The sequence below is a fragment of the Bos mutus genome, chromosome 18 (assembly GCF_027580195.1).
Source record: "Bos mutus isolate GX-2022 chromosome 18, NWIPB_WYAK_1.1, whole genome shotgun sequence".
NCBI lineage: Eukaryota > Metazoa > Chordata > Mammalia > Artiodactyla > Bovidae > Bos > Bos mutus.
Genome location: NC_091634.1, coordinates 14,392,090 through 14,411,968, shown reverse-complemented (window position 1 = coordinate 14,411,968; position 19,879 = coordinate 14,392,090). Strand labels below are relative to the sequence as shown.

The window sequence follows — 19,879 nt, the reverse complement described above, 5'->3', positions numbered from 1 at the left end:
GATTCCCACTGGGCTCTCCAGCTCACTCTCTCTTTTCCTCAGGACCCTGTGGATCTCTCCCCTTGGAGTCTGTTAACACCCAACTGAGCCCCAAAGACTCTTAGGGGCCCAGTGAGCACCCTGTGACCTTAAGTAGCCCCCAGGTTCCTAATGACTTCTTCCCTAGGCTCAGAGAGAGACTGAGACCCCTTGTAAGCCCTCTGGGACCCCAAAGAGGCTCCTGGGGCCCCTTTTATCCATTATATGGGAACTCCCCCCCCAGATCATTTTCAGCCTCAGGGACCCAAGAAGTCCTCCCAGGATCCTGCCCCAAGACCCTTAGAACCTCCCCCAGGACCCTGCTAAGCACCCTGAGGATTTACTAATCCCCAGGACCCTGAAGACCACTGATTCTCCGCTGATATCACAAGCATTCCCTTTCCCAGAACCCTAAAGCCTCCTTCCCTCAGGACCTCAAGCTTTTCCTAGGACCTGTTGAGACCTGCTGGACCTGTTGAGGCCTGCTGAAATCCCAAAGGGCCCTTCTGACCCCTTAACTTGGTTCTTGAGCACCCCCTCTCCTGGGATCCTAAAGAACCCCCACCCTACTGATCCCTGTTTTAGTCTCTGTGTGAACCCCGCCAGTGACAAGTGATTTGCCTGACCTCCTTGACCTCTGATGACCTTGCTGCCTCTTATAATCCCCCTCACCTACCTCTGATTTTCAAAAACTCCCTGCCCATCTCCCACTTACTCCCAGCCCCACTCTGACCCTCTTCTGACCTCCTTTTATGACCTTTGAGGATATCCTCATGTCAACCCCTACCTCCTTTCATACCCCAACGAGGCCCCTCTAATCCTGATTCTTCAAGGTGCCTTCAGTGGCCACTCGGACTCCTCTCTGACCATTCCTGACCTCTGGATCCTTTTCATTTCTCTTGAATCCTCTCTTGGATCTTGGGGTAGTGGGGCTAGAAGGGAGAGGGTTGTAGGACAAGAAGAATGCTGGGCCCTCCGGAGTGACCCAGCCTGGCTTGTCTCTTCAGAAAGACACAGATGAGGAGGTCCGGGAATATCTGCAAAACAACCTTCACCTTCAGGGAAAGGTACGCCTCTGCCTCCTCAATCTGCAACTGAAAGGGGCGCATCAGGATAATAGCAACAGTCACAGCCAGCTTTTGAGCCCTTATATCGGTGCCAGGCATCGAAAGAAGGACCTTAACTCGTATTCAATCCCTCAGTGAATCATCGTGGCATTGAATCGTGGGGTGGGGGTGTGGCCCTCCGAGAAGCCCGGCTGAGGGAGGAGGGAGCGGGCAAGGGAGAGGCCTCATGCCGGACGATCTTCCTCCTCTCAGGTCGAAGGCTCCCCTTCTCTGCGCTGGCAGATGGCCCTGTACCGGGGCCTCCCGGGCCGCGAGGAGGACGCTGACGATCCGGAGAAAATCGTGCGCAGAGTTCAGGAAGTGTCCGCCGTGCTCTACCATCTGGAGCAGGTGTCTTACTGCTGAGTGGTCAAAACTTGGTCTCTGGGCGGGGCCTGGGGCGGGCTTGAGCCTGTGGGCGGGGCCTGCGGGTGAACTGCCGGCCTCTGGGCGGGGCAAAGGGCGGGTCTTAAATCTTTTGTAGGGGATGGGCCTTGAATTTTACAACGAGACTTAAAATGGAGGCTTTGATATGGGTGTCAGACCTGGCGCGCAATCTTGGACCTAGGGACAGCGCCGGTGCAGAACTTTGGGTCTGAGAGTTAGGCCTGGTGGAGACGCGTTGACTCTGTGGGCAAGACCTTGGGCGGGTCTTGAGGTTGGGGCGGGGCCTAAGGGGGCGGTCTGAGTCTGTGGGCGGGGCCTATGAGGGAAATAATTGGTCTGCAAGAGGAGAACAGGTCAGAACTTTGACTCTATTGGCGGAGCCAGTCAGGGTGTTCCTTCGGCCCTGTGAATCGTCCTGAATTTGGACTGGGCACAGATGGGCATTTTCACTCGGGGCTGGAAGTGGGAATCAGACCAGGGGCAGAACCTGGAGCCATGACACATAATCCCGCCACCAGATCGAGCACCCTTACAAGTCCAAGAAGGCCGTGTGGCACAAGCTCTTATCGAAGCAGCGCCGGAGGGCAGTCGTCGCCTGTTTCCGCATGACCCCCCTGTACAACCTGCCCACGTAAGACACCCCGCCTCCAATGGAGGAAGGGAGCCTAAGCCGCCTTGGAGAATGGGTGGGTGAGGAGGCGAGAGGATGGGGTGCGCACCCAGTGGGGTCTTGAGGAATGGTTAGCGGAGGCAGAATGGTTAGGGGAAGCGGTGCGAGGGACGTGCATGGGGAAATCTTGCTGACGCCTCAAATCTTCCCCTCCGAAGGCACCGGGCCTGTAATATGTTTCTGGAGAGCTACAAGGCGGCGTGGATCTTGACGGAAGACCACAGTTTTGAGGACCGCATGATAGATGACCTTTCAGTGAGCTGGGGCCTGCCTGGGAGTGTGGGGGCAGATGGGTAGGGCTGGGGCCCACCTCCAGGGGTCATCCTTCACACTGAGCGGTGTGGGAACAGGGGCCCCTGGCTTGGGCAGAAGCAGGGGAGGGTGCAGGATGTGGGAGAAGAGAATAAAAACAGTCTAGCAGGGCTTATCGGAGAAGGCAATGGCACCCCACTCCAGTACTCTTGCCTGGAAAATCCCATGGATGGAGGAGCCTGGTAGGCTGCAGTCAATCCATGGGGTCACTAAGAGTCGGACACGACTAAGCGACTTCCCTTTCACTTTTCACTTTCATGCATTGGAGAAGGAAATGGCAACCCACTCCAGTGTTCTTGCCTGGAGAATCCCAGGGACGGGGGAGCCTGGTGGGCTGCCGTCTATGGGGTCGCACAGAGTCGGACACGACTGAAGCGACTTAGCAGCAGCAGCAGCAGCAGCAGGGCTTATATGAGAGACAGATGGGGACTCTGGAAACCCCTACCCAAAGCCCCACTCCTTCCTCCAGAAAGCTGGGGAGCAGGAGGAGGAGGAGGAGGAGGTGGAAGAGAAGAAGCCAGACCCCCTGCACCAGCTGGTCCTGCACTTCAGCCGCACCGCCCTGACTGAAAAGAGGTGAGACCCTTCCTGGGTCTGCAAGAGGGACTCACTACCTCTTCCCACTCCAATCCTTGCTCCTCAAGAGAGAACCTCTGTGTCCCGGGAAGGGGGGACACCCACAGCTGATCCTTTAATGTCATTTAACTGGGACAGGCAGAGTCGCCTTGTACCACTGTGCAGACTGGGCACTTCACAGGGGCATCTCTTCTGAAGGGTTCACATCACAGGCAATATCAATTTAGGCTTATTCTAGAAGAAAATGTCTTGTTCACATAAAATCAGTTGCAGTATATTATAGGGGCGAGGTCAGTATATTGCGATGCATTTCCAGCAGATGGCAGTGAGGAACAGGGCACTTCTAATTCAGACAAAAGCTTCATATGGGCCAATGGCAGTCTTGGGAATAAATAGCAGTAATAAGGGCGCTGCTGCTAACGGTAACAACAGGCAGTATTTATCATATGCTTTTCATGTGTCGGGCATCATGTTAAACACTTGATGGTGAGATCCTCTCACTTCATCTTCATACTATGAGATAGATATTATTATCAACTTTGTGTGTATGGATGAGGAAATGAGGCACAGAGATTTGTTTTTCTCATGGAACACCAAGTCAGGAGATAGAGAGTCCTGGGCTGGGCAGGGGCATAGTGACGCTGACAGAGACCCATGCTCAATCAGGATTTCTGCCCTGCCATTCTAAGCTGTTGCCTCATAGCTACAAAATGAATGCTGAACCTCCAGACATCATGACTACATGTCAGACAGAAAGGAGAAAGGCTTTCCTCTAAGGAAAACCCAAATCCTTTTAGCCAAGGAACGCTCTCCATGGTGGGCTTAGGCACATGGCCCATTGGCTAGAATTCTGACATCAGGCCACCACCAGCTGTGAGGGAGACTGGAAAGCCGAGTGTTCTGTTTTCTATTCTCTGGGAAAGCAGTGACTCTGGAGTTAGACTCTTCAGGTTTGAATTCCAGTACAGACTTTGTGACATTGGCCAAGAAAATTATTTGTGCCTCAGTTTCCTCATCTGTATAATGGGACTAGTCATTGTGACCCTTGAACAATGCAGGGGTTAGGAGCACTGATGCTGAAGCTGAAGCTCCAATACTCTGACCACTTGATGTGAAGAGCTGACTCATTGGAAAAGACCATGATATGGGAAAGATTGAAGACAAAAGGAGAAGGGGGTGGCAAAGGATGAGATGGCTAAATAACATCACTGACTCAACGGATGTGAATTTGAGCAAACTCCAGGAGACAGTGAAGGACAGGGAAGCCTGGTGTGCTGCAGTCCATGGGGTCTCTTAAGAATCAGACACAACTTAGTGGCTGAACAACAACAAAGGGGAACTAACCCTTCACACATTTAAAAATTCATGTATAACCTTATAAGTGGCTCTCCATATCCATGGTTCTCCATCCGTGGATTCAACCAACAATGGATCATGTAGTACTGTGGTAGTATTTATTGAGGGGAAGAGACCCCACATGTAAGTGGACTCATGCAGTTCAAACCGTATTGTTTAAGGATCAACTTTATATCTACCTAGTTGGGTTACTATGAGAATTAGTTATTATGTACCAACACTTAGAATAGAGACCAACCTAGAGTAAACTCAATGGTTGTTGGCCATTACTTCTGCTGTCATTAGTATTATTATAGAGGAGACGCAAGGAAGTGGTTGATCGTAGTTGTCAGGTGAGCTAACCAGTTGTCAGGTGGCAAGATAGTCCCAGAAGCTCTAGGGTTCCATCACACCATCACAACAATCCCAGTGGAAAAGGAGCACTTCTATCAATAGCTTCAGCAAAACTCCCAGAATGAATTCCACCGGACCAGTGTGGATCACATGACCATCTCTTACTTATTATTGTAGTCAAGATAGAAGGTAGCAATTGGCTCGGCCTTGATCACATGCCCAGTCTGGCAATGGAGAGCCTACCCCATCGGCACCACACAGCCTGAGCATGGGGAGAACTGACTTTCCATAGGAAATCTGGAGGCACTTATAAGATGGAGTTCCTGCATACTGGGCCCTAACTGTCTCCCCACTTACTTTCTCAGCAAACTGGATGAAGATTACTTGTATATAGCGTATGCTGATATCATGGCTAAGGTGAGGCCCTGCCCCCATCTAGGGCAGGTTCCCTTCCCTGCCCACTGCTGCCCAGCTGCAATGCCTGTCCACTGAAAGGGCTGGGACTGGACTGGGGTATCTTTTCTGTTCACCATCATCTCTAACCGATGCCCCATCCCCAGAGCTGCCACCTGGAGGAGGGAGGGGAGAATGGCGAAGCTGAAGAAGAGGAGGTTGAGGTTTCCTTCGAGGTAGGTGGGATCAAGTAGTCCCGGAAGAAAGGGGTAGGGGACCCTGACTCCATCATCCCCCATTCATTCAGCGTGTGTTCACAGAGCAATGCTGTGGGCCCAGCCCTGGGCTGGGTGATGTTGGGTACATAGCTGTGACCAAGCCAGTCCACTGGGGAGACAGCTACATCAGGCAGACAATAACAGCATCGAGTATCCATGGTGGTGATGAGGGGAGCTAGGCAAAATGGTCCTGGCAGGAAGAAGGAGGCACAAGCAGTGGGGTCAGAGTGGGGGAAGCCAGGGAAGTTCAGGGGGTCATGGGGACCCTGGAGAGACACCTGATCCAGCCTGGGGGGACGGGCTTCAGGGAGGGCTTCTCAGAGGAAAGGATATCCGCAGAAAAGGATAAAAGAAATGTGCCAGTTGAAGAAAAAGAGGAAAGTGTTCCAGGTAGGGGCACAGCATAAGCAAAGGCCAGACAGTGAGAGAGTAGTAAATGCAGTGAGCCCAACCTTTCATTCTTTAAGGTGATCAGCAAGCATTTCCCTGAGTTTCTCAACCTTTTTTGTGTCAGGGTCCCTTTTGGCATCTGGCAGTTCTTTTCTTAGGATCATGTATTTATGTTTAGAAAATATTTGTTTGGCTGCATTGTGTGTTAGTTGTGGCTTGAGGGATCTTTGTTGGGTCATGTGGGGTCTTTCATTGCAATGCATGGACTCTCTAGTTGTGGCTCAGTAGTTGAAGCACTTGAGCCCCAGAGCACATGGGCGTCAGTAGTTGCGACACCCAGGCTCTCCAGTTGTGGCTCAGGCTCAGCTGTGGGCTGTGCGCTTAGTTGCTCCACAGCATGTAGGATCTTAGTTCCCTGATCGGGGACTGAACCCATGTCCCCTGCATTGCTAGGAGGATTCTTAACCACTGGACCAGCAGCGAAGTCCCTCAGAATAATGTGTCTAAATGTACAAAATGAATTCATAGCAGAAGAAATAGGCGTATTAAAACAGTTACTAAAATATTTTAAAAATTTGTGATACAGTAATATCTGTATCTCTTTATTAATCTACCAAATAACAAGAACTAACAGTGGATCCAGTAGCTACTGTAATTGATAAGTGGTGATGAACATAAGTGACATTTCAAGATGTCTTCAAAAATAATGTGGTATGCAAACATCTGTGATTCTGATGGGTGATACAACCACAGATTCTGCTAACATTGCCATGATTTATGACCTCATCTGTAATGGAAGGAAATGCTACATTTCAGCCAGAGGCGGGGAAACATAAACATAGACCTCCCCCCGCCATCCGTGTTCACAAATCCCTGGGATTTTATCCATTGACTCCTTGAAGGTGTGTGGGGCCACGTTACAACCACTCCAGGCCCAGCCCTGTGCTCAGTGCAGGAGACCAATCACAGATCTAAATCCCAGGGGACAGAGGAGCTTACAGTTGAAGGAGTGAGCCAGGGGATGTGGCTGGATCAGGAAGAGCAAGGGTGAGGGCAAGGCCGTGAGGGGGAAAGGCTGGGCTGGTGGGCCTGGATTCACTCAGCAATGTGGGCCGGACTCTACTGCAGGAAAAAGAGATGGAGAAGCAGCGTCTCCTGTACCAGCAGGCGCGGCTACACACCCGGGGGGCCGCGGAGATGGTGCTGCAGATGATCAGTGCCTGCAAAGGTGCCCTCCGTGTGCATTTGGCTCCCCCTGAGTACACCGTCCTGTCCCAACCCGCCCAGCCCTTCTGGACCCAGCAGGCACACCCTCCCACCCCTTGTGCATGTGGTTTGCCCTCTTGCCTTGCAATTTCCCACTAATTCCTTCAATCCTGATCACCCCTGCCCACACACCCTTGCACACTCCTCTAATCAACCTTGCACACACACCCTTGCACACTCCTCTGCCCAGTTCTCTGACATTCCCCCCGGGGTGGCTGTTTTCTGGTGGGCGGAGAACACTGATTCCAAATTGAGCAGACCACTGTTTGCCCCCCGCCGTGCCCCCCCTGCAACCCGTTCCCCCAAGGAGAGACAGGCGCCATGGTGTCCTCCACCCTGAAGCTGGGCATCTCCATCCTAAATGGGGGCAATGCTGATGTGCAGCAGGTAATGAGTGAAGGGACTTGGGAGGAGGGCTAAGAGGGCTGGGAGGTTCCTGTGTGACTCCCAGGTCCCCCACTCCTCCCACCCTTCTGCAGAAAATGCTGGATTACCTGAAGGACAAGAAGGAAGTTGGCTTCTTCCAAAGTATCCAGGCACTGATGCAAACCTGCAGGTGGGCTCTAGTGCACATATTATTTAAAAAAATAATGTTATCTATTTATCTTTGGCTGTGTTGGGTCTTTGTTGTTGCACAAGTGTTTCTCTAGTTGTGACAAGCAGGGGCTACTCTCTAGTGGCGATGCGTGTGTGTCTTACTGTGGTGGCTTCTCTTGTTGCAGAGCACAGGGCTGTAGGGCTTGTGGGCTCCAGTAGTTGGAGCACGTGGCTCAGTAGTTGTTGCACACAGATTTAGTTGCCCCAAGGCATGTGGGACCTTCCTGGATCAGGGATCCAACCCGTGTCTCCTGCACTGGCAGGCAGATTATTAACCACTGGATCACCCCACTGAGCCACCAGGGAAGCCCCCTAGTGCACATCTTTCATAAGCTGAGTCCCCAGTCCTGGTACCACCTCCAGTTCTAGTTCTGTTCTCTTGGTTCCAGGAACAGAGACCCACTCAGGCCAGCTCAGATAACAGGGAGTTTACTGTAAGGAGTCACATGGAACAATAAAGGAGGCAAAATGCCGCAGACTTTAAGAATGAGTTATGTTAAGGATCCAGATAGCTGGAATGTAGTTGAGACTTCAGGGGCACTCAGGCAGCAGGGACTTGGGGCTCTTTCTGATGACCCCCATTCCTGCGGCTCCTCTGCTGTCTGCTTTCGCTCTCCTCTTGTGGTTGACTGCCTTTCACTGCCTCTCTGAAGCTTTTGCTAATTGATGGTTTCTGTTTCCTTCTGATTTCAGCTTTTATGTATTTCATCCTTGCCCCACCTTACCCCACAGCTGCTACTGCATAGCTTCTATCAACTCTTAGTTTCTGCTTCCTCTCGATTTCAGCTTACTCTCTCTACCACCTTCCCCCATCATGGGGAGGGCTGCCAGGCTCTGGAATAGAGGAGGGCAGAGGCCTCAGCGCATCTTCACCGTCTTTCCTTTCTTTCCCTCAGTGTCCTGGATCTCAATGCCTTCGAGAGACAGAACAAGGCAGAGGGGCTGGGCATGGTGAATGAGGATGGAACTGGTGAGGCCCTTTTGGGCTTCCCTCTCCCTGGGGCATCCCCTTCCTTCAAGTTTTTCTACTCCCTCCCCCAACATTGCCCAGAACTCCCTTCCCCCAAACACCCTCCCTCCCCAAGAGCATCCTCAGGTTCCCCCTCCTGCAGTGGTCCCAGTCCTGCCCCGCTCCCATTCCTCCAGAGTCTCCCTCCCCCTGGTCCCTCCCCTGGGTGTCCTTCTGTGTTCTCACCTGTCGCCACATGGATCCCACCCTCCACATGCCCCAAGTCTCCAGCCCGGGTTGCTGTTCTCTCATTAATGTCCCTAATCCGAGTTAATTGAGTCTCCTCTTTGCTGTGTTGTGACGTGTCTAACCTTTCTGCCCTGATCCTTGCCTCCTGCCTCTCCATCTCTACCTGTCCATCTCTCTTTCTCTTCCCTCTTCTTTCTTCCATTCTGCTTTCACCCTCTTCTTGTTCTCTTCTTTGCTTTCTTGCTCCTTCTTGCTCTTTCTCTCTATGGGTTGTTTCTCTCTGTATGTCTTCAATCCTGACCATATCAATGTGTGTTTTTTTTTTCCTGTCTCTCTGTCTCCTTCTGTCTTTCTTTTTCCTTCTTTTTCTTCTGCTTCTTCCTCCCATCCTGTTGGCTGCCTCAGTCATCAATCGCCAGAACGGTAATTCCCGGAGCCCATTCCTTGCTATGCTGCTGCCACCCCTCCCTTCTAACCCCCAACTGCCCCCCTCCACCTGGTGGCTGAGGATCTGGGACATGCAGGGGAGGGAGGTACCATGCCGGCGGAAAATCTTGAGATCAGGGCTCCAGAGACCAAGAATCGGGTCCCAGATTAGCCACTGACAACACATGGAACTATGAATAAATCGCTTACTTTATGTAAGCTTGTTTCCCCATGTGTAAAATAGAAGCAAGAGAAGATGGCAAAGATCCTTTTCCAGCTGGATGTTGTTGGACTTCCAGACCCAGATTCGCAGTCCCGAGGTGGGGTGAACCCCACTCCCACATACCAGGCTCTCTGCACCCGCGACCCCAGATTGATCGAGTCTGCTGTTCCCATCCACCAACCGGATTGGTTGCCCCCAAGCATCCACTCTGATTGGTGTGCGTGCCTCCTCTGCACCTGCTCTGGTTGGCCTGAACACTCACTGTCTAGCTTTCCCCTCGCTTGTCCCGCCCCTATAGTCTACAGTGATTGGCTCCTTTCAGATGCCCATTCTGATTGGTCCATGTTTACACTCCTCCCCCTCTGCTTTTCCTGGATTGGCTGCTTTTAAGACATCTGAGCCAATTGGCTTTCGACTGCATCGCCTGCTCATTTCTCTCCTGCACAGACCCTTTGCGTGAAAGTGACTACAACCCCCATAATCCATTAACCACACCCCCCACCCCGGAGTCCTGGAGCGAGGTTGAGGGAGGTATCAGCAGCCCAAACCTCTTCTAGGTCGACACTCTTGGATGTCACACAAGTGGTGACATCAAGGAGACACTGATACTGTAGAAAGACGCTTGAGGCCGCAGCTTCATGACTCAGGGCCCCTCAGTCTCCTGCTGATGTCCTGGACTCTGAGGTTGGGACCTCTGGTGTCATGGATTCCCATGGCCCTCATAGTGTCTTTAAAATGGTGGCTGCTGCTCCCTGCACACCTGCCCTTTGTGCATGTGTGTGTAGTGTGCATGGGCCGTGTGCACACTTTCTGGTGTCCTCGCGCATCTGACGTCTTCTGGACCATGCCTTACCCCCGCTTCCACCCAGGAGAGAAGGTCATGGCAGATGATGAATTCACCCAGGACCTGTTCAGATTCCTGCAGTTGCTCTGCGAGGGTCACAATAATGGTGAGGAGGAAAGGAGGGTGAGATGGAGAGGCGGCCAAGGTCTGGGGTGGGTCTGGAAGGGTTGCCTGAGTTAACCTCCAGTCCCATTCTCCCCTGATCAGTGACGACCTCGCCACCCTTCCAGGCCCCACTGTCCTCGACCCCACAGTCCTTCATTTTTTACTTTCAATCAATGTCAAGCCCTGTCTGCCCACTTGCCTAAATCTCTCTTGAATTTCAGGAATCCAGCCACTTTGTTTCACTTTCACCTCCTCTAACCAGTCCAGTTCCCCCAAAGCAATCTGCCAAAACCCAATTTGGCCAAAAATCAATTTTCACACATGAGCAGTTCGCCACATGCCGTTTTCCCACAGGCATTTTGCAGCAGCTGCCAAAGTTCAGTAAATGCGGTGGATTTCCTTTAACTCTGGGTCTGCAGAGGGAAAAATTGCCTGGCATTTCTAAATGAATCTCTTAGAACCACTTATTAATTTTGCTTATAAAATACTTTGCCAGGAGGAAGTCTCGCATTCTCTTGCCTAGCTTAAACAAGTTTGAGTTTTCACAACTTGTGTTCTGGTTCAGACAATATAACCAGATAAAGGATGACACAGCAAGTTAATGAAATACATCACTGGTGAGAAAATGACACCTCACGTGGCACACGGTGTACAACGTTAAAGGAACAGTTTGAAGTTCTGAACAGCAAACATCCCACCCAATGCAGTTTCCTATGACAAACACGTACAGTCTCGAAGTTGTGGTTATAACACTTAGCAGGTGATAAGAAACCACAGACTGCCCAGAAATTAACTTCATGACAAGAATGGGAGTGATTCTAAACCTAACTTCCATAGAACCTCCACCCCACTTGGCTAGTATTCTTTAAGGTAACTGGTAAACATCTTTAATTTTTACTCTTTTCTTTTCAACAAAGGATAAAGCATGAGCCATTGTTTCCACAGCTAGTTTTCCTTCAAGTTCTGTTACGTACCTTAGTGCCAGGTGACTAAGGTTTTCTTTCTTTAACGAAGGTGGAATCAGTCTTTGGGATTTAAAATGAATTTTCGTCCCTGGGTCTGTGACTTTTGGAACTAAGAATGTTCTTTCGGTGAAATTTCTTTCTCCCACCAAATCTGCCATCCAGCCTTCTGCCCAAATTTGTGGATTCGTAAACCAGTCTAGTCGAATAAATGTTTGAAATATCTTTCAAATCTTAGAGGCTTTGCATGTCTTGAGTGTTCCGTGTCATTCAGAGCAGACAAAACCAGGGAGTTGTAGCTAACCATTTAGGCTTATGGTCTGATTTAAATGAACACAGAAAAAGGAATTAGAAAACAAGGTTGGTGGGAAAGCCTATCAATTTGCTTATAAAATCTTGAATGTCTGACTATTACTTTTTGTCTATCACATGAAACCAGGCAAAAGGACATTCAGACTGAAATAGTGATTGTGAAGTGTTTAGAGGGAAGTCAAGTAGAAGTAAAACTTCAGGAGAAAAAAATTCCAAGGGGCTGTTGAAGCCATCCTGGGCAACACACTGCTATAACATCAAAAGGATTTAACTGAAGTTCTGTTCATTGCCTTGATAATCTGGTGAATTGGTCATTTGGCAAATGGGTCTATAGAAGTTGTTCTCAGACTCAAGTGTGCCTAGGAATCACCTGGAGGCCTTGTTAAAATAGACTTTTGGACCCCATCCCAAGTTTTTTGATTTAGTAGTTCTGGGATGGAGCCCAGGAATTTGCATTTCTGACAGGTTTCTGGGAGATGCCAACTCTGCTAGTCTGGACTGGTGCTTTGAGAATCACTGCTCCAAAGCGCAACTCTTAACCTCAGCACTCTCTTTAAGGCCCCTTAAGAACCGCTGTTGTTGGGACTTCCCTGGTGATTCAGTGGTTAAGACTCTGTGCTTCCAATGCAGGGGGTGCAGGTTTCAGCCCTGGTCTGGGAACTAAGAGTCCACAAGCTGTTGTTTATTGAGCACTTACATACCTGTTATAAATTTAGAACAGATCAGTGTTCTAAATTCATTATATATACTAACACATTAAAATCTCAGGACAGCTCGATAAAGTAGGTCTATTGCGACTACCATGTTACATATGGGAAAACCAAGACAGTCTGCTGCACACAGAGGTCACACAGTGAGGAATTTGAGCAGCCAACGCCTACTCATCTTTCAGGTCATAGCTCAGAGGTCCTCTCCTCCACGAAGCCCTCCCTGACCACCCAACCTGGGTCAGGCAGCTCTTCTGGGTTCCTCCAACCCCCTGACCTTCCTCCATCACAACCGTGATCATCATAATTATTATTCCAGAATTTCTCAACCACACACTAAAGAAGGGAGAATGGTTTAATAAGCACCCAAGTAGCCATCACTCAGCTCAAATTATAAGCTTTCTGCCATAGACCGTTTTTCAAATAGTGGGAACTGACTCACTAGATGGTCCTGAATCAAGTTTATCGCCGAGATTCTCATCTCTAATTGCACATTGGTATGCCTGGGGAGCTTTGCAAGACGCTAACGCCCAGTTTTCACCCCAGATAGTCTAATTTAATTGGTCTGGGATGAGGTATGAGCATTGGGAGTTTTAAAACTCTCCAGGTGTCTCTAATGTGCAATCAAGGTTGGGAGGTTAAGAATATACATTTAGTGCATTGAGATCAGAATTCTTTCTAGTTAACTCAACTAGTACAGGACACAAAATAGCAGAATGCATGGCACATACTGGGGTTCCCAGGTGGTGCTAGTGGTAAAGAACCCGTTTGCAATGCGGGAAACTGGAAGACTCGAGTTTGATCCCTGGGTTGGGAAGATCCCCTGGAGGAGGGCATGGCAACCCACTCCACTATTCTTGCCTGGAGAATCCCATGGACAGAGGAGCCTGGCGGGCTACAGTCCATCGGGTCACAAAGAGTCAGACGTGACTGAAGTGACAGCAAGCATGCACACATGGCACATAGTAGGGGTATGTGAAGCTACCGGCTCGGTACATGTGTATGTAATGTCAGATTAGACACCCGTCCTGGGCCTCAGTATAAACATGTACTGTATTTCCTGCTGTGGGTTGCAGTTAGAAAACATTGAAAAATTACTACATGACAATAGAAACTTCACAAGGGCAGAGACTTTGTTTTCTTTTATTCCTGTATCCCCAGGGCCTTGAACAGTGCCTGCATATGTGCTAAGTCACTCCTGTCATGCCCAACTCTTTGCAACCCTATGGACTGTAACCTCCCAGACTCCTCTGGCAGTCCATGGGATTCTTCAGGCAAGAATGCTGGAGTAGGTTGCCCTGCCCTCCTTCAGGGGATCTTCCCAACCCAGGGATCGAACTTGAGTCTCCTGTGTTTCCTGCATTACAAGCAGATTCTCTACCACTAGCACCACCTGGGAAGCCCTGAACAGTGCCTGGCACAGAGTAAATGCTCAGTAAATTTATAGTACTAAAGTATAAGTGACCAATCTTCATCTATCATTAGCATATAGCATGTGCTCAATAAATATATATTGACTAAATGAACAAGTAAATGGCAGATGCTTATCTCCTCTGGTTCTCAGTAGGTGTGCAATGAATTTTTTTTTGAGAAATGAATGAATAAATAACCAATCTTCCACCTCTCCAGCACATAGTAGGCATTCAGTAAAAAAAAAACTTGCAAATGGCTAAAGGTTGAATCTCCATTTCCCCGTGCTGTATTATAGATGCTCAGTAAATATTTTGGGGGGAAAATGAATAAATGACCTTCCACTACATCTGGCACACAGTAGGCCCACAATAAATATTTATTACACAAAATGGATAAATGATCCTCCATCTTCCTCTAACACATAGTAGGTACTGATAAAGAGTTATTAGAAATGATTATATGCTTTCTGACATACAGTAGGCACTCCATAAATATTTATTGCATAAATGAATAAAGGACCCACTGTCCATCTCCTCTAGCACATGTCCATCTCCTCAAGCTCAATGAATGAATAACTTTTCGTCTCTCTAGATTTCCAAAATTACCTACGGACACAGACAGGGAATACAACCACTATTAACATCATCATCTGTACTGTGGACTACCTCCTGCGGCTGCAGGTGAGGCTGTGAGGCCGTCCAGGTGTGACCTGGGCCGGGGACTGTTGGGCCATAGCTGGCCCCAGTAGCCACTCACACTGCGTCTACCCGCCAGGAGTCCATCAGCGACTTCTACTGGTACTACTCCGGCAAGGATGTCATTGAGGAGCAAGGCAAGAGGAACTTTTCCAAGGCAATGTCGGTGGCTAAACAGGTGTTCAACAGCCTCACCGAGTACATCCAGGTAGGATTCGCTCTCTGGGGGAGGCGGGGCAGTCTCGCATCCCTCGCCCTCCCTGGTGCTCACGTAGAACGTTTGCCACGCAGGGCCCCTGCACTGGGAACCAGCAGAGTCTAGCGCACAGCCGCCTCTGGGACGCCGTGGTGGGATTCCTGCACGTGTTTGCCCACATGATGATGAAGCTCGCTCAGGTTCGGGCCCCTCCGTTCTTCATCCTACTGCCTCCGGACATCCCCTAACTGGCATGTTTACAAGTTTTGCCTCCTCAGTCAGTTTTCCACCCCAGGGTTCCCAGCGGGTTCCGGACGGGTCCCATCTTCCTTCTGGATGGGCTTTCTGTATGACCTCGCCTCCTCCCCTCCACCGCCAATCGGCTGGTTATCTATCTATAGTTCCATTGGTCTGCGTTTGGGCCCCGCCGCCTCCAGCCCAGAACTCCTCTATGGTTGGTTGGTGTTCACACCAGTAGGATAGATAATCAGCCGATAGACTGTGGAGGGGAGGAGGCGGGGTCATGCAGAAAGTACATCCAGAAGGAAGATGCAACCTGTTTGGAACCCGCCGGGAACCCTGGGGTGGGAAGTTGACTGATGGGGATAGGAAAAGGGTTGGCTTCTAGATCTGGGCCTGAAGCTGAAGCAGTGTTTTGCTTCTTTATTCTGCTTGCGGCAGATGACTCCTATCCAGGGCGTCCATGATGTAAGGTCCCTGTCGAGCCCCGTCTCTAGCATCTTCGTGCTCCCTTTGCCGAACCACCCCCACCCCTTTGCAGTCTTGTCAATGTCTCACAAATACCTTATCCGTTTGCTCTGCTTGTCTGGTAAACATATTTCAAGGCTGCCAAATGCACTGCAGGAGGGCTCAGCATCTGAAAGGGCACCATCCAGAACCTAGATCAGTTCAGTTCAGGTCAACGTATTTCAAGGCTGCCAAATGTGCTGCAGGAGGGCTCAGCGTCTGAAAGGGCACCATCCAGAACCTACACATCCTACGTAAATACATCGATGTGTTTATTCCAGTAGTTTTCCAGCAGGTGGCAATATTTTATATTTTATAATTTCCCAACAGGAAGAGTCTTGAGGAAGGGAAGCTTTTTCTAATTTACTCAAAGGCGCCACAGGGGCTGGCAGAAACCCTGTCTGGTGTCATCTGACCTTTTGAAAGAAGTTGAGTTTAACTACACAGTTTCTCAGTGTGGGTGAGTTGAAGTCAAGCTGTTGTAATCTTAAAATTCTAGAGAATACTGGTATCTTTGTGGAGATTTCCAAATCTTACAGAATTAATTCATCAGCCATAGCCTAAGTTAAATTGCAAAAGCTAGAAATCCAATGCAAAGTGGTGGCTTACAAAAAAAAAAAAAGAACTTATCAGCTCACATCACAGATCAGATCATATCCAGGGTCTGGAATGCTGTTAGTAGAAATGTCTATCTCCTCTCTAGCTTCATTATCAAGCAAGCACTTCCCAGGGCCTGGAAAGAATGGTGTCCTGGGCTTCCGTGAGCCCCTCTAACAGCTTCAGAGGAGAAAGAACCCCTCTTTAGCTCCAAGAAAAGACTTGCCATACTCTTATTGGACTACAGAGTCACATGCCCATTCCTGAACCAATCACCCTGGTCAGGGAAAAGAAAGCTCTGATTGGCCAGACCTGGTCCAATACCCACCCCTAGAACCAGGAAGGTGAGTTTAGTCCTATATTCTCTGAGAGCAGGATTGTTGAATCAATCAAGTAGCTGTGTCTTGGGCAGGCACACACCACAGGCACTCACCAGGATCTGAGATCCTGGAATGTTGGAATCTTTGAGTCAGAATGCAGAGCTTTGGAATCATGGGAAAGTGTTAAGACTAGAGGGCTTTTCCCAGGTGGCACTAGTGGTAAAGAACCTGCCTGCCAATGAAAGTAGACATAAGAGACGCGGGTTTGATCCCTGGGTCAGCAAGATCCCCTGGAGAAGACAATGGCAACCCACTCCAGTATTCTTGCCTGGAGAATCCCACGGACAGAGGAGCCTGGCGGCTATGGTCTATAGAGTTGCACAGAGTCAGGCACGACTTAAGCGACTGAAGCAATTTAGCATGCATGCACGCACTTTAGGATTAGAATTAGCAACTTAAAAACTAGCATGGGGTAGCCTTACATCAAGCCTTACAACTAGCAAGGAGGAGCCTTACATCCCGTTTACCTGGTACCCTTACCCTTCTTCCACTTTATTAAGTAGAACCTTATGAAATTACCACTTTGTTGGCGAGACATGCCTGAATATTGGCAATTTTTGTAGTTCAGCCTCATACAAATAGGGACCATGAGGCAGAACTTCGATCATGTTGGAGACTTCTGTGGGCCCTCCACGAGACACTATAACAGGAGAAGCAAAGTGTCCCCACATTCTTCCCAAAAGGCTTACCAGAGAGCCCATAGCTGTGTCCTGCAGCCTTCTTCCTGAACCCAGAGTCTCACTTTTTTCATCGCAGCCTTCTTCCTGAACCCAGAGTCTCACTTTTTTCATCACATACTCATTCAACAAACATGGGTCAACCTCCCACCATAGGCCAGGTGCCTTGCTGAACTCTCATCCCTTCCCAGATCTGTGTCAGTGTCCCCGGTATTTGCTCCTGTCTGTCTCTGTCTCTCTTGGTCCCAAGCGTCTGCTCTCAGCCCCATACTCCTCCCAGCCCTCCTTGTCAACCAGCCCTTGCCACTACACATCCCCCCTTGGGCTCACTTTCCCCAAAGTGTCGACCCCACCCCCACAATCTTGTCTGTCTGCCCTTTGCCCTGCTTCCGAGGAACATGTCTGGACTCGGGTCCCCTCGGAGGTAAGATGGGGAAGGAAAATGGTCTTAGGCCCTGCTGGGTGGATGGAAGCAGCTGGAGGTGGGGGAGGCATCTCTGCCAAAAAGAACCTTCACACAGATGGGGTGTGGGGTCCCTAGGACTCAAGCCAGATCGAGCTGTTGAAGGAGCTGCTGGATCTGCAGAAGGACATGGTGGTGATGTTGCTGTCACTACTAGAAGGTAAGTGCCCAGTGGCTGGGGGTAAGTGGAGGGCACCAAGGTGCAGACAAGCTCGAGAATGGCCCTCAGACCCAGGAGAGCCTAAGCCTCAACCCCATCTGACGTCATGTCAGGGTCAATGCATTTAAACCGCTGTAATAAGCTCTCCAGACACTTATTGAGCACTTATTATGTGCCAGGTCCTATGTACATATGGTAATTTATTGATTCCCCAGAGAAATCTTAATCAGGGGGGTGGCCAGGACATTTTTTAAAATGTCTGCCCTGAATCATTATTTATTTGCTGAATGTTAGTTCTTGCTGCCTAACAAATATTCCTAAAATGTAGTGACTTAAAACAACCATAATTTATTAGTAATAAAGTAATTTAACTTGCAGACAAAGACTTTTTCTATAGCGGTTCATAACAGCATCCTCAGTCTTTCATATGGCTGCATATTACCAGTGTGTTGTGATACAGTGATTCATTTAACCACAACCCTATCAATGGACATTCAGGGTTTTTTTTTTTAATGTGTTCATTTATTATTTATTTATTTTTGGTTGCACTGAGTCTTCATTGCTGCACACAGCTTTCTCTAATTGCAGCAAGTAGGGGCTACTCTTCATTGCAGCGCACAGGCTTCTATTTGTGGTGGCTTCTCTTGTTGTGGAGCAGAGGCTTTAGGCACACGGGCTTCAGTGGTTGCAGCTCGTGGGCTCAGTAGTCGAGGTGTGCGGCTCTGGTGCGTGGGGGTCAGTGGTTGGAGCACACGGGCTCAGTCGTTGCGGCTCCCAGACTCTGGAGTGCGGGCTCAGTAGTTGTGGTGTGTGGGCTTAGTTGCTCCCCAGCATGTGGCGTCCTCCCAGACCAGGGATCAAACCTGTGTCCCCTGCACAGGCAGCTGGACTCCCATCCACTGTGCCCCCAGGGAAGTTCCACATTCAAGGTTTTTAAAAAATATTTTGCTATGACAAACCATTTGGCAATGAATAATCCTCCTACAATGTCTTAAGTTTTTGGTAACTAGTCATTAGCTTTTGAAAAATCAGATTTAGGGACTTCCCTGGTGGCTCAGTGGTTAAGACTCTGTGTCTTCCAGTTCAGGGGGCACAGGTTCGATCCCTGGTCAGGGAACTAGGGTCCCATGGTGCGGTGCATGGTGCAGCAAAAATAAATACATAAATCATAAATATAAATTAAAAAAATCAAATTTAAAAATCAGAAATCCCTTTAAACATTTTGTTTTTGAAAAATTGAAAGACTCAGTGCCCAGGATCTACATTCTCACATGGCAAAAGTCAGCTGAATTGGATTAAATAACAAAATCATATCAATATTCAATCTGATGTTGATGACAGCACTACGATTAGATAAGAGAATGTCCTCATCATTTAGAACATATATGTGGAAATGTTTGGGGTAAAATGCCTCATGTCTGCAGCTTACTCCTTAATGATTCAGTGAAAAAAACAGAGGGAGAAGTATTATAAAGCAAACACAGCAAAATGTAAGCCATTGATGAATCTGGAATCCATGAAGTTCCCTTGTACTTTTGGAAACTTCATGCATTAATACATTTGAGATTATATGAAAATTGAAAGGTCCAAAAGGAAGCTGGAGCCAGTTTGCGGAATTTCCTGGTAGTCCAGTGGTTAGGACTTGGCAGTTTCACAGGCATGGCCTGGGTTCAATCCCTGGTCATGGATCCTGCAAGCCATGTGGTGTGGCCAATAAACAAATAAAAGTGAGATTGTGTTTGAAAATAAGCTGGAGCCAGTTTGCTTTGGGGGGTGGAGCGTGGTGCCCCAGTTTACCAGTCTCCACTTCTCCCTGTTGTCTGCCCTTTAGCCTACTTCAGTCTTCTATGGACCTCCCTGGCCCCTATGGACTTGGGAAAGACTTAGGTGTGTCAGCTCTGAGGTCTCGCCTCTCTGGGTTCAAGTCCGCCGCAGCGCCTCACTGGCTATGGAACCCTGAGTGTGGACTCTCTCTGAGTCTTTTTCCTCATCTGTACAAATGAACAGGGACACATGTTTCTTACAAAGATGAGGTCACATCAATGTAGCAGTTGCCATGGCATCTGGGACCTGCTGTTAGCTGATGCCGTTG

At 49.2% G+C, this 19,879-nt stretch overlaps 1 protein-coding gene across 1 annotated transcript in view; it reads left to right on the top strand.

Moving 5' to 3' along the window:
• Window positions 1–19,879, top strand: part of RYR1 (ryanodine receptor 1) — a 128,246-nt gene that overhangs the window by 75,697 nt on the left and 32,670 nt on the right. Inside the window, exons 72-88 of the mRNA XM_070386741.1 lie at window positions 1,026–1,085; window positions 1,338–1,475; window positions 2,030–2,142; window positions 2,340–2,436; window positions 2,963–3,069; window positions 5,124–5,175; window positions 5,319–5,387; window positions 6,948–7,047; window positions 7,393–7,472; window positions 7,565–7,641; window positions 8,579–8,652; window positions 9,286–9,303; window positions 10,399–10,479; window positions 14,464–14,552; window positions 14,647–14,775; window positions 14,859–14,963; window positions 17,706–17,787. Coding sequence (XP_070242842.1) covers window positions 1,026–1,085; window positions 1,338–1,475; window positions 2,030–2,142; window positions 2,340–2,436; window positions 2,963–3,069; window positions 5,124–5,175; window positions 5,319–5,387; window positions 6,948–7,047; window positions 7,393–7,472; window positions 7,565–7,641; window positions 8,579–8,652; window positions 9,286–9,303; window positions 10,399–10,479; window positions 14,464–14,552; window positions 14,647–14,775; window positions 14,859–14,963; window positions 17,706–17,787 — 1,471 coding nt within the window. The remainder of the gene's footprint in view (window positions 1–1,025; window positions 1,086–1,337; window positions 1,476–2,029; window positions 2,143–2,339; window positions 2,437–2,962; window positions 3,070–5,123; window positions 5,176–5,318; window positions 5,388–6,947; window positions 7,048–7,392; window positions 7,473–7,564; window positions 7,642–8,578; window positions 8,653–9,285; window positions 9,304–10,398; window positions 10,480–14,463; window positions 14,553–14,646; window positions 14,776–14,858; window positions 14,964–17,705; window positions 17,788–19,879) is intronic.